This window comes from Gorilla gorilla, chromosome 1 (genome assembly GCF_029281585.2).
Source record: "Gorilla gorilla gorilla isolate KB3781 chromosome 1, NHGRI_mGorGor1-v2.1_pri, whole genome shotgun sequence".
Classification (NCBI taxonomy): domain Eukaryota; kingdom Metazoa; phylum Chordata; class Mammalia; order Primates; family Hominidae; genus Gorilla; species Gorilla gorilla.
In genome coordinates this window covers 189935660-189950028 of record NC_073224.2, presented here as the reverse complement: position 1 = coordinate 189950028, position 14369 = coordinate 189935660, and the positions used below count along the sequence as shown (strand labels likewise).

General features: G+C 38.1%; 1 protein-coding gene across 6 annotated transcripts in view; it reads right to left on the bottom strand.

The window, feature by feature from the left end:
• Positions 1–14009, bottom strand: part of LOC101147269 (AGBL carboxypeptidase 4) — a 1515476-nt gene extending 1501467 nt beyond the window's left edge. For 4 of the 6 annotated variants that reach the window (XM_055348249.2, XM_019018134.4, XM_063698909.1 and 1 more), the window contains exon 1: positions 13763–14009. In XM_055348249.2, coding sequence (XP_055204224.2) covers positions 13763–13796 — 34 coding nt within the window. In that variant the 5' untranslated portion in view covers positions 13797–14009. The remainder of the gene's footprint in view (positions 1–13762) is intronic. The other 2 variants (XM_055348250.2, XM_055348264.2) reach the window with 1 other exon arrangement.
• Between the last annotated feature and the right edge of the window lie 360 nt (positions 14010–14369).

The following is a 14369-nucleotide window of genomic DNA, read 5'->3' as shown; positions in this document are numbered from 1 at the left end:
ATCCAAATTGTAAAGGAAGAAGTCAAATTATTATTGTTTGTAGATGATCTTGTATTTGAAAAAAATCTAAAGATTCCACCAAAAATCTATTAGAACTGATAAACAAAGTTGCAGGGTACAAAATCCACATACAAATAACAGTAGCATTTCTATATGCCAAAAATGAACAATCTAAAAAAGAAATCAAAAAATTAATTCCATTTACAATAGTTACAAATGAAATTAAATACCAAAAAATTAACTTAACCAAAGAAGTGAAAGCTCTCTACAGTGAAAACTATAAAATATTGATCAAAGAAATTAAAGAGGACGTCAAAAAATAAAAAGATATTCGGCCAGGTGCAGTGGCTCATGCCTGTAATCCCCGCACTTTGGGAGGTGGAGGCGGGTGGATCACGAGGTCAGGAGATTGAGACCACCCTGGCTAACAAGATGAAACCTTGTCTCTACTAAAAATACAAAAAATTAGCTGGACGTGGTGGTACATGCCTGTAGTCCCAGCTACTCGGGAGGCTGAGGCAGGAGAATCACTTGAACCTGGGAGGTGGAGGTTGCAGTGAGCCAAAATCATGCCACTGCACTCCAGCCTGGGCAATAGAGCAAGACTCTATCTCAAAAAAAAAAAAATTCAACATTCATGGATTGGAAGAATCAATATTGTTAAAATGTTCATACTATCCAAAGCAATCTACAGATTCATGCAATCTCTATCAAAATATCAATGAGATTCTTCACAGAAATAGAAAAAACAATCCCAAAATTTGTAAGGAACCACAAACACACACACACACACACACACACACACACAACAGAGCCAAAGCTATCCTAAAGCAAAAAAACAAAACAAAACTGGAGGATCACGTTACCTGATTCAAATTATATGATAGAGCTATAGTAACCAAAATAGCATGGTACTGGCATAAAAACAGACACATAGACCAATGGGACAGAATAGAGAACCCAGAAACAAATCCACACACATACAATGAAATCATTTTCAACAAAGGTGCCAAGAACATACACTGGGGAAAGGACAGTCTCTTCAGTAAATCGTGCTAGGAAAACTGAATATTTATATGCAGAAAAATAAAACTAGACCTCTATCTCTTGCCACATACAACAATCAAATCAAAATAGATTCAAGACTTAAATCTAAGAAATCAAACTATAAAACTACTGCAAGAAAACCTTGGGGATATTCTCCAGGACATTGGACTGGGCAAAGATTCCTGGAGCAGTATCTCACAAGCTCAGCAACCAAAGCAAAAATGGACAAATGGGATCACATCAAGTTAAAAAGCATCTGCAAAGCAAAGGATACAATCAACAAATTTAAGAGACATCTCACAGAAAGGGAGAAAATATTTACAAACTACCCATAACACAGAGAAGGAATTCAGAATCCTATCAGATAAATTTAACAAAAAGATTTGTTAAATTTGTTAATTTGTTAAAGAGATTAATAACAAGAATATATAAGGAGCTCAAACAACTCTATAGGAAAAAAATCAGTAACCTGATCAAAAAATGGGCAAAAGATTTGAATAGATATTTTTTAAAAGAAGACATCAAAATGGCAAACAGGCATATGAAAAGGTGTTTGACATCATTGATCATCAGAGAAGTGCAAATCAAAACTACAATGATATATCATCTCACCAAGTTAAAATGTCTTATGTCAAAGACAGGCAATAACAAATTCTGGAGAGGATATAGAGAAAAGGGAACCCTCGTATACTGCTGGTGGGAATGTAAATTAGTACAACCACTATTGAGAAGCGTTTGGAGGTTCCTCAAGAAACTAAAAATTGAGCTACCTATGATCCAGCAATCTCACTGCTGGGTATATAACCAAAAGAAAGGAAATCAGTATATTGAGGAAATATCTGCACTCCAATGTTTGTTGCAGGATTGTTTACAATAGCTAAGATTTGGAAACAACCAAAGTGTCCAACAACAGATGAATGGATAAAGAAAATGTGGTACATACACACAATGGAGTACTATTCAGCTAAAAAAGAATGAGATCCTGTCATTTGCAACAATGTGGATGGAACTGGAGATCATTATGCTAAGTGAAATAAACCAGGCACAGAAAGACATATGTCATCACATGTTCTCACTTATATGTGGGATCTAGAGATCAAAATAATTGAACTCATGGACATAGAGAGTAGAAGAATGTTTACCAGAGGCTGAGAAGGTTAGTGGGAGGCTGGGGATATGGGTTGAAAAAAAAATAGAATGAATAAGACCTACCACAAGACCTGCTATCGTGATAGCCCAATAGGGTGACTATAGTCAATAATAACTTAATTATACATTTTAAAATAATTTAGAGTGTAATTAGATTCTAACTCAAAGGATAAATGCTTGAGAGGATGGATACCCCATTCTCCTTGATGTGCTTGTTTCACATTGCATGCGTATATCAAAACATCACATGTACCCTAATAAATATATACACCTACTACATATCCACAGTTTTTTTAATTTTTAATAAATAAATAAGAAAAAATTTTAAATTAGCAATATAAGAACATTTAGCTTGCTAGGACAGCAACAAAAGTAATTTATCTATCCTCCTGATAATACTTAATCCTGTTTTTGAAAACCAGTTAAAACTCTTAAGCTTTCAAAATATGTATATGTTCAGAGAACACCTCAGTAGGATAAGGATGTTTTATCACCCTAAAAGCAAGAAGCTCATTCCCAGAGCTTTTTAAGTGTATAGTGTGTTTTCAAGGGTGAGTTGGCAACTTTTGATAGCCTAAATGTGAAACTGCATTAAAATTAGATATCTGAAGAAAATTATACTTTTTCAGGATCACATGTAAAATTTTCTGAGAACAACTTTTTTGCCAACTTGAAACCACGTTGATCGTAAGGATGTACAAATAATAAAGGAAAAAAACATGCCCTGGTTTGTTTCCACCAAAAAGTAATGTGACCCTGGAATCATAATTTGTTTCAGTAGTTAGTTACAACACCCATTGTCTCAGAATATAACCACTTCCAATTTCCATTAAAAATATATACAGTACTTCAGTTGTCTATTAAGTTCCTTAATTGAAGAAACTCTATCGAATTAAAGATACACTGATCTAGTCAAAATGTAAAATCTTCCAGAAATAGAAAAGCTCTAATCAGTACAACACAACACGAAATTAGTCCCAAACTAGCAAATGTGAATTTAAAGGAAGAAATAGTCCTCTTTCTTAGGGCTTTATTAAATCAGGTTATAGGAATTAATAAAAAGAGTAAATAAGATCATGAGTCCTTCCTCAAAATATAGGGGAAAGTTTCTTTCGTGAAGCTGAGTCTTAGACCATGTGTAGTTTCTATTAAATTGAAGCAAAAGAATCAGTCTCATTAGAGAAAAGAATAAAAAATTACCCACCACTTTTATTAAATCATTTGGTTTTCATCCAGCTGTATAATATGTGTGATGGAAATTAAAGACCCCACAATTTGATAAACCTAAACTGAGATAAAAGCTTTCTAGTCTTTTATAGGAAAGTTTAAAACATTTACAATTGTTAGTAAGCTGCAAAAAGTTTACTAGCATTTCCCATAATCACTGCTATTCTTGTGATGGTACATCATTGGTAATGACACTACTAAGATAAGAAGTTACAGTATTACAGCTTAGGAACATATTTCCAATTTTTATTAAAATTATTAAGTTCTTCCTAATATGTTTATGACACAGGGTCTGATGTTCCATCCAAATACATTTATAAAATTGTTTTCTTAAAGCACCTGGGGTAGTTACATGACTGGAGAAGATCTTTAAACATGTATAAAGCTGTATGTCTAATAGAATGAAAGGCACCAATTAATGCAATTATTTAGTGAAGACAGTTTCTCCTATACTATATGCACTACATATACCTCACAACCCTATTTGATAAAGGACTAGTATCTCCATTTAAACATGAAAACTGGGTTAGAGAAACACTATTACACATTAATTGGTAGAGTTGAATGTTTTAAATCTTATCTTTGTAATTTCAAAATCCATGCCCTATTTATTATGTCACGCTGTCAACAGAGACAGATACATCCAAATGAGGTTTTAAAGGCCAGGTGTGGTGGCTCACACACGTAATCCCAACACTTTGGGAGGCTGAGGCAGGCAGATCACGAGGTCAAGAGATCGAGACCATCATGGCCAACACGGTGAAACCCTGTCACTACTAAAAATACAAAAATTAGCTGGGCGTGGTGGCATGCACCTGTAGTCCCAGCTACTTGGGAGGCTGAGGTAGGAGAATCACTTGAACCCAGGAGGTGGAGGCTGCAGTGAACCAAGATCACACTACTGCACTCCAGCCTGGCCAAGTGGGACTCTGTCTCAAAAAAAAAAAAAGAAAAAGAAAAAGATAAACAAAACAATTTAGGGGCCAGCATTTGCTTTGGACCTGCTCTAATACAAATGTTATTAGATCAACCCTTTTCACCAAAGTATTCCTACTTTCAAGATCAGTTTCCTAAATAGACCTCATAACTAATGAACAGAGGATTTCTTTTTTTTTTTCTTTTTTTTTTTTTTTTTGGAGAGAGTCTTGCTCTGCGCAATGGTATAGTCTCAGCTCACTGCAACCTCCACCTCCCAGGCTCAAGCAATTCTCCTGCCTCAACCTCCTGAGTAGCTGGGACTACAGGCGCAAGCCAACACGCCCGGCTAATTTTTGTATTTCTAGTAGAGACGGGGATTCACCATGTTGGCCAGGCTGGTCTCGAACTCCTGACCTCAGGTGATCCACCTGCCTTGGCCTCCCAAAGTGCTGGGATTACAGGCATCAGCTACCATGCCTGGCCGAAAGGATTTTTAATTTGAGCTTCAGGATTTCATACCTTGAAATCATTTCAAATGTTTGTGTGCTTGCACGTACTGTGCATTTCCATGAGGAAGGATTCATTGGTTTTTATCAGTTAATCAAGGGAATCTATGACTCCAGAAATGTTGAAGAATCTGAGGAGAAAGGAAGAAATATAGTCTTTAGCTCTGTTAATAGGTGTGCAATTTTAACAACATTCTAAGTGAGCATTATTCTCTCACCTCCACAAGTTTGTGATGCACATGTTGTTTTCTCTGCCCTTCATTCCTTCTCTCCACACTTCTGCCTACCACTTCCACTGGGCTAATTCCTTCTCATCATTCAAGATTCAATTAATGTGTCCCTTATTCTAATCTAAGATACCTTCTTGAACTACGACCACTACCCCCAGGCTGTCAGGGAACCGTTCTCTGGCCTCAGAATTCTGTGTACAACTCTATGTTGCCTGAATGATAATTTTCTAGCTCTATTTCTCCTCCACTAGGATAGGAGCTCCTTGAAGGCAAGGACTTTTTATAATACATCTGTGAATTTCCAGAGTTTAGCACAATGCTTCATGCATAGAAGGTATTCAGTATAGTTTTGAATAAACAAGTAATTTTAAAAACAAATAAAAATCCTGTGAAACAGAGTGAGACCTTGCCTCTACAAAATATTAAAAAATTAGCTATGTGTGGTGGCATGTGCCTGTAGTTCCAGCCAGTTGGGAGGCCGAGATGAGACCATCACTTGAGCTGGGAAATCAAGGCTGCAGTGAGCCATGATCATTCCACAGTATTGCAGCCTGGATGACAGTGCAAGACCCTGTCTCAAAACATAAATAAATATACCCAAAGCAATCCTAAGCAAAAAAAAAAAAAAACAAAGCCAGACGCATCACATTACCTGACTTCAAACTATACTACACTACAGTAACTAAAACAGCATGGTACTAGTACAAAAACAGACACAAAGACCCATGGAACAGAACAGAAGAAGCAGAAATAAAGCTGCACATCTACAACTATCTGATCTTCAACAAAGTAGACAAAAACAAGCAATAGGGAAATGACTCCCTATTCAATAAACAGTGCTGGGATAACTGGCTAGTCACATGAAGAAGATTGAAACATATACAAAAATCAACTCAAGATGGATTAATGACTTAAATGTAAAAACTAAAACTGTAAAAACCCTAAAGAAAACCTGGGAAATACCATTTTGCACATAGGCCCTGGCAAAGATTTGATGATGGAGACATGAAAAGCAACTGCAACAAAAACAAAAATTGACAAGTGTGACCTAATTAAACTAAAGAGCTTCTGCACAGCAAAAGAAACTATCAACAGAGTAATCAGACAACCTACAGAATGGGAGAAAACTTTTGCAAACTATGCATTCAACTAAGGTCTAATATCCAGAATCTATAAGGAACTTAAACAAATTAACAGGCTGGGTATGGTGGCTCATGCCTGTAATCGTATCACTTTGGGAGGCCAAGGTGGGCAGATCACCTAAGGTCAGGAGTTCCAGACCAGCCTGGCCAACATGGCAAAACCCATCTCTACTAAAAAACACAAAAATTAGCCAGGCATGGTGGTGTGCGCTTGTAATCCCAGCTACTCAGGAGGCTGAGGCAGGACAATCACTTGAACCCAGGAGGCAGAGATTACAGTGAGCAAAGATTGTGCCACTGTACTCCATCTTAGGTGACAGAGTGTGACTTCGTCTCAAAAAATAATAAATAAAAATAATAAAAAGCGGGCAAAGGAGATGAACAGGCATTTCTCAGAAGACATACATGGGGCCAACAAGCAATGCTCAGCACACACATACATGCGGCCAACAAGCATATGATAAATGCTCAACATCACTAATTATTGGAGAAATGCAAATCAAAACCACAGTGAAATACCATTTCACACCAGTCAGAATGGCTATTACTAAAAAGTCAAAAAGCAACAGATGCTGGAGAGGCTGCAGAGAAAGGGGAACACATACACATAGTTAATAGGAATATAAATTAGTTCAGCTGCTGTAGAAAGCACTTTGGAGATTTCTCAAAGAACTTAGAACTACCATTTGATCTAGCAATCCCACTACTGAGTATATACCCAAAGAAATCTAAATTGTTCTACCATAAAGACACATGCACACATACGTTCATCGCCACACTATTCACAATAGGAAAGACATGGAATCAACCCAAAGCCCATCAACAGTGGACAGGGAAAAGAAAATGTGATATATATATATACATAAAATAAATCCCCGCTCTACAGAAGCCATCAGCAAATATTTCCTTACACAAGCAACCACATCTATAATTCTCATCATAGCTATCATTTCCAATAACCTGTCTTCTGGACAATGAACAATAATAAATACTATTAATCAATTTTCATCCTTAATAATAATAACGGCCCTAGTAATAAAACTAGGAATAGCCCCCTTTCACTTCTGAGCCCCAGAGAGGACCCAAGGAACCTCTCTAATATCTGGCATACTTCTCCTTACACGACAAAAACTAGCCCGTATTTCGATTATATTTCAAAGTTTCCCATCAATAAACATGAACTTCCTCCTATCTATCACAATCCTATCCATTATAGTGGGCGGTTGAGGAGGACTCAATCAAATACAACTGCAAAAATCCTAGCCTACTCCTCAATTATTATATACATATATACCACAGAATACTACACATAAAAAAGAAAGCCATATAAAGAAACAAGATCATGTCCTTTGCAGCAACATAGGTGGAGCTGGAGGCCATTATACTAAGGGAATTAACGCAGGAATAGAAAACCAAGTACCGCATGTTCTCACTTACAAGTGGAAGCTAAACACTAATTACACATGGAGACAAAGAAGGGAACAACAGACACCAAGACCTGCTTTAGGGTAGAGAGGGGCAGGAGGGTGAGGGTTGAAAAACCACCTGTTGGATACTATGCTTATTAGCTGGGTGATGAAATAACCTGTACACCAAACCCCAGCAACATGCAATTTATCCATATAACAAACCTGTGTATGTACCCCATGAGCCTAAAATAAAAGTTGAAATGGAATAAAATAAAAATACATACATACATAAATACATAAATAAAGTAACACAGCCCATAATAGTAATTTCTTCCACAAAGCCAAGACACAGAGATTCATCTATTACTCCTGAAAGAAAGACAAGCAAACTGTAATTATTGGCAGGTTGTTTTTGATGTCCCTTCCCCAAGAGATTTATTTCTATAATATTTTTCAAAATATTTATTTAGGAATTGACAATCTTATATAAAAGTTTTCAATCCTATATAAAATTTTAGAAGTCCTTTTGTGTTTCATTGCTTTGTTTTCCTTCAGATGACATGAAAGTACACTTTTTTCCAAGTCTGTTTAGAGACTCAAAAGTATACACCCAACAGTTCTTAAATATATATGACAAATAAAAACATCTTCCTTTGAAGTTTTAAAAAAGAGAAATTTGTTTTATGGATCCCATTAAATAAATGAGGAATATAAAAAGCAAAGATTAGCATATTCCAATATGGTGAACACTATCAATGAAGTACTGCAAGCTTTTAAACTTGCAATAATTTTTATAATGAGAAACATCAAATTCATCTAAGAATGAAACTTTTCCTTAAATCTGTATTAAAATTAATACTCCATTGCTGAAATTTAACAACTAATAAAAATACTCTGAAACTCACATAGAACTGTGCTGTTCTTAAATGACTCAAAGAGAAACCTGTGATTTTATTTAGAATATATATGCAAAATATTCACATCCTCTGACTTTCTCAATAAATATAGATCTTTAGTAGCTTTCATTGAAAGTGACACTGAGCCACAATGCTGAAACTGAAGCAAATTACAACATTCACGGATCTCAGAAATACAGACATTATCAAAGAGCCTTAGAAGAAACAAGCACATAAACTTTCTGTCAAAAAATAGTGTTTTCTGTCTCAATACTTTTGAGATATTAATATTATGTTATAGCTCACTTATAATATAGAAAATCTAAAAGTGAGAAAAATATTTTAAACTTTTGAAAATATTTCCAAAAATGAATAAAATTATGTAAGTCCACATTCCCTTTTCCATAATTCCAAAATCACCAAATATCTAACTTTAGCACCAAAACTAATTCGATAGCAAAATCCAACCCAAATTTATGTGACTCTGTTTATAATTTTTATTCACTTACTGTGAATGTGATATTGATGTGTTTGATTACATCTTACTATCTCATACCCCATTGGGGGTATTATGTAATTGACAGTACATATGCAGTATTGCCTTTCCACAATAAAAAGAAATCTGAGTTCTGAAATATATTTGCATCCATACCTGCCAGATAAGGGACTGCAGACCTGGATTTCCTCTTCTTTTAAAGGTGATTTTCTACTATGCCTTTAGGAAAAAAAATATTCTCTCTCTCTCTCTCTCTCTGTCTGTCTCTCTCTCTCTCTGTCTGTCTCTCTCTCTCTCTCTCTCTCTCACACACACACACACAAACACACACAGACACCAATTAAGATATCATTTCTCTGGGGGTGTAAGACATTGTATACTTTCCATAACTTATCTCTAATTCTCACCTTAAAAGTAGCTGTTATTATCCCCAGTTAACAAATACAGATACTAAAACAAAAAAGGCTTAACTATTACTTTGTCCAACCACTAACACAAGCTATCAAACAATATTCTCATTTCTACGGCGTTTTACAATTTCAACATTCTGCCCATAATTGGTTTCTGATTCATATAAACCTGCTTTTTAAAATAGACCCATTTATTTCACAGAGAGTGATAAAGGTACGGTCCATTTTAACAGACTGCATCATTTAAAAAAATGTTTGCCTACATGGGATTCCACAGAATAACTTGACAAAATAGAAAAACAAATTATTTTACCAGGTAACTAAAATAAAAGCTTTTTTAAGATAGCTGGAAGAGAGGGAGAAGAAGCTAAGAAAAAGAAGCAGGTGCAATCTAGCATGAGACTAATACTCCTACATGTAATTAACTGTAAGGTTTTCTTTTTTATTAGTATTGATAATCAAATTTATAGGGAAAAAGTCCTGACATTTGCATCCCCATTTTAAAGCACAAGATTTAAAAGAAGAAACTTCCTTTTATAAATCTGACCCTCTTACAGAGCTATCTACATGCTCTGTAAGAAGCTTGAATATAAAAAATTTCTAATGTATTGCATATACTTTACATATAAAAGCATGCTTAAGATATCTTAAGTGTCCCTTATTCCTCCAAGAAATTCCTCAAAATCTACCTCACACAGAGACCGGTCCCATGATACACAGTTCAGGTAACAATTCTACATTCTCCAAAACTTAATGTCTGCCTTTCTTCTGACAGCAAAGCAGTGAAAAACCAATGAAGAAAAAATAGAATTTCTTATACTCATCATTGTATGTTTATATAATTTCTTTTATATGTAAAGTATATGCAATACATTTGAAATTTTTTATATTCAAGCTTCAAGTGAACTACGGACATAACATTTATTGGACACTTCAAGTATATGATCTCTAATATTCACAACTATCCTGCAAATATCATCCCCATTTTACAAATGAGGAAACTGAAGATCATAAAACTTGAGTCCAAGGTCCACATATAATAAGTCACAGAAGTAGGGTTTATACAAGGATCTGAGCCCATTTCTTTCCATTTCACCTTGTTAGAATATGCTTAGTTTAGAATATTTCCTGTAAGGCAGGGATTTTCATCATGGCTATGATTTCTTCAGAACATAGTATGTTGTAATACAAACACAAAGCCAAATAATGAATCTGGGTAACATTTAAATTGTCAAAAAAACTAATCTTCTACTAATTCTTTGCAGATCTTAATTAAGTTGTCAACTTCTCTGTGCCAAAACTTCTCCACATATAAAACATAGAGAATACCTTAGAGAGTTGTTATGAGACTGAAGTAAAATGCATAAAGCACTTAGTACAATGCGTGGTACAAAATAAACACTTCATAAATGTTGGCTATTTCAAGTGAGATAAGAAATTACCAGATGGCCATATTTTGTATCAGGTGACTCCAGCCAGCAATAGCTGGACACCTAATTTAAAACCAGTCAATCCTGACACTGGACTATGATTTAGTGGTAAAAGACAATAAGGGTCAACAAAATTATCTCTCTCAGAAATTTGAATTAAACAAAGACTGAGGCATTATTCGCCTAAATGACCTGGCTTTTTACCATCATCAATTTTCTACCATCAATGTTACCAATGACCTCTCTGTTGCTAAATCTAGTTTTTTAGCCCTTCATTTTATATTGTTTGGCAGCATTCAGTCTACTGAGTATTCCATTTATCTTGAAACATTCCTTTAGTTGTGCTCTAATCTCTCCAGTCGCACCTTCTCAGTCTCTTTGGAAGGCATTGAAATATTGCAGCTACTCAACACTTCATCCCAGGCCTCTTCTCCCTCTAGGCAATTTCATCCACACCCATGGCTTGAGTAATTATTTCTATGTCAAAATAATTATCTCTATGCCAGTTTACACTTTTCTTGTAAATTCAACTGCCTTGTCAATCTCTCTGCTTATCTGGATGTCCTAAAGATACCTCAATCTCCACTTATCTAAAACCAAATTAATGATCTCTCCTCTCACACCTACCCAAGGCCCCTTCCAATGCTCCCTATCCCAATAATGGCACCACTAACTATCCAGTTGCACAAATTAGAAAATGAAAAGTAGTCTTCGATACTTCCTTCTCCATCATCCTCATATTTCACTAAGTCCTATTAATTTTATCTCCTAAGTATTTCTCAATTCCTTCTCTTCGTCTCCACTGCTACCTTCTAAGGTCTCTCTATATGCACTCTTGTACCCTCTGTACTCTCCTCAATGTAGCTGGTGGAGAGTATATCCGATATCCACTCTTGTATCGTCTGTACTCTCCACATTGTAGCCAGAGTTATTTTTTAATTATTCTAATCATGGCACGCTCCCACTTAAAAGCCTTCAATGGCTTCCCATTATTCTTAGGATTTCTGACCCAAATTCATATCATATTCTACAAAGTACTGGAAGATCTGGCTTCAGCATACCTCTTCTCTCTTCCCATTGCCCCACATGTACCCACACTTGTCTCCTTTCAGTTCCTTAAACACAGCATAACATGTTTCCACCTGCTTGGGTTCTTTGCACATGGTTTTCCTGCTGCCTCGACCACTCTTTGCCCTTTTTTTCAATTATCCAATCCCTATCATATGTCAGCTAAAATATCACTTCCAGACAATATCAGTAATTCAGTTATTCGTTTAAGAAATCTTTATTGAGAACATACTATACACTTAGAACAGTTCTAGACATGTGGTATTGATAAAACAATGCCCTTGTAGAGCTTACATTGTAGTGAAAGGAGACAGGAAATAAGCAATACAAGCAAGTAAATTAAATAGTATGTTCAAAGGCAATAAATGCTATGAGAAAAAAAGGAAAAGAAGAACAAGGTAAGCTCATCCAAAGCGGGGAATTTCCAATGCCTAACTTATTGCCAGGCATATAGTTAGCACTCGATATTTGTTGAGTGGATGAATGAATAAAGGAATAAGCATGTTCAAGTTATGAGGGAGCTAAAACTATAAAATGAGTAGAGGAGCTACTCAATAAAACAGAGGTGCCATGAAAGAAAGAGAAATAATGAAGGCCTTGAGACATAATGGTTCCTCGAACCTATTTCTGAGGGTGTCATAGTTTTCAGTTCCAGTTTCTGGGGTGTGGTGTGTATGTACCATAACCACACACACGCGCACACACACACACACACACACACACACACACACACCAGGACCAAAGTAATTCAAGTGGATCACTCTTGTAATGATAATACCTGATCAGGACATATATACAAGGTTATGTATACCACTGCCAACACCCATCACACACATATTCCCAAAGCCACTTCTTTTCTACCCACACACCCATGCCATCCCGTAACATCCAGTTCTTCAGTGGTCAGCCTCATCTGGAGGCAAACTCCCTCCCACATACTCAAAACTGTAAAAACCTTTGCTTTCTTCTATGACCCTGTGAGAAACTTAAAGTCAGTATCTCACAAATCCCAGCCATATGCACAAGGGGTCCCCTCAGGAATAGGATCCTGGGTCTCCCTTCCTGTCAGTCTTCCTGTCCCTTAAAGGCTATCTTCTACCCACAGAAGTGTGGACATGCACTCCTTTGATTCTGAATGACCTTCAAGATCATTGAACCCACATACACTCACACTCAGGCTCCAGCCTCCTTTGGTAGGCTCCTAAAGGACTGGGGTTCCGGGTATCCCCTCAAGGCCTCTTGTCTTTTTAAGGACCCATACAAGGATTATTTGCATAAATTTCTCTGTGACCAGGAGTGACCCTGAGGACACTGCACATCCCCAAACACAAATACTCTAACTCCCCCTTCCATGGCACTGTCTGATATTAAAGTAACACACCTTCCACGTATACCTCCCTCTTTAGAGACAGAGCCTCCTACTCCCACCCCCAGCCCAAATCATGCCCCTTTAGGGATCTCTCCCATGCTCCCACAGGGCAGTGTACACCCTTTCCATGACACAGCCTAGCCCTAGGATTAGCCTTCACCACAGGTGATCCCAGGATTAAGATCCTGTCTCTTCCCTCAGGTCCCAGCCCCTTTCGGGCCCATGTTCTTTCAGAAGTGTGCACACTAACCCACACTCCCCTCCACCACCCGGACTTCGAGGTCCCTGCCCGCCATTCAGAGGGGTGCACGCCACCCTTGACCCCTGACCCTGAAGTCATAACCCACCGCGCAAATATACAGGACCGCCTCCTCAGGAGTAGGACCATGCCCGAGTCCCCTGTTGCCTGAGACCCAGGACAGCCTGGCCGCCTCAGCCTTCCCCAGATCGGCCGCCCCCACAGACCTGCCTCAGGCGCCGACTGGCTCCCCTCCGCCATTTTTGTTGTCCCTCAGTCTCCGAGCTCACGCGAAAACCGCGGGGCAGTAGGGAGCGTGTGGTGGGATCAGTGGGCTGACAGGCGCTCCCTCAGGAAGACGCGGCACGACGGTTGCCAGGGCAACGGGCGGCAGGCGCGCGGGTGGCCGGCGCGCGGCTGAGGGCGGGAGGGACGCCTGGGAGGAGCGTGCGTCCAAGGCCCCGCCCCCGCGGCGCGAGCCCGGGCCTGAGCTGGGACTTGGGCCCCGGGGCGCTGCTCCTCCGCAACCGAGCCACCGCATCCTGGCAACTGAGCAGGCTCCGCCACCCCTAGAGCACAGGGGCCAGGTCTGTAAGGATGGCGCTTTCCTGCCGGCGACCGGGGTCCTCGTACTGACCGCCCAGACTAGCTAAACTGGCTTTTCTGTGGTTGGTGCTCAACTTTGGGGACTTGGGACAGGTTTCTTGATTTCCCAAAGCTTCTCCTCTTGGTTTGCCTGGGTTACTCGTCTTCAACTGAAATGCACTGAAAACCAACTGTGTGCCCACCCCAACCCAAACACACAGAGGCCCAAAGGGTTCTGGCTCCTTGCCC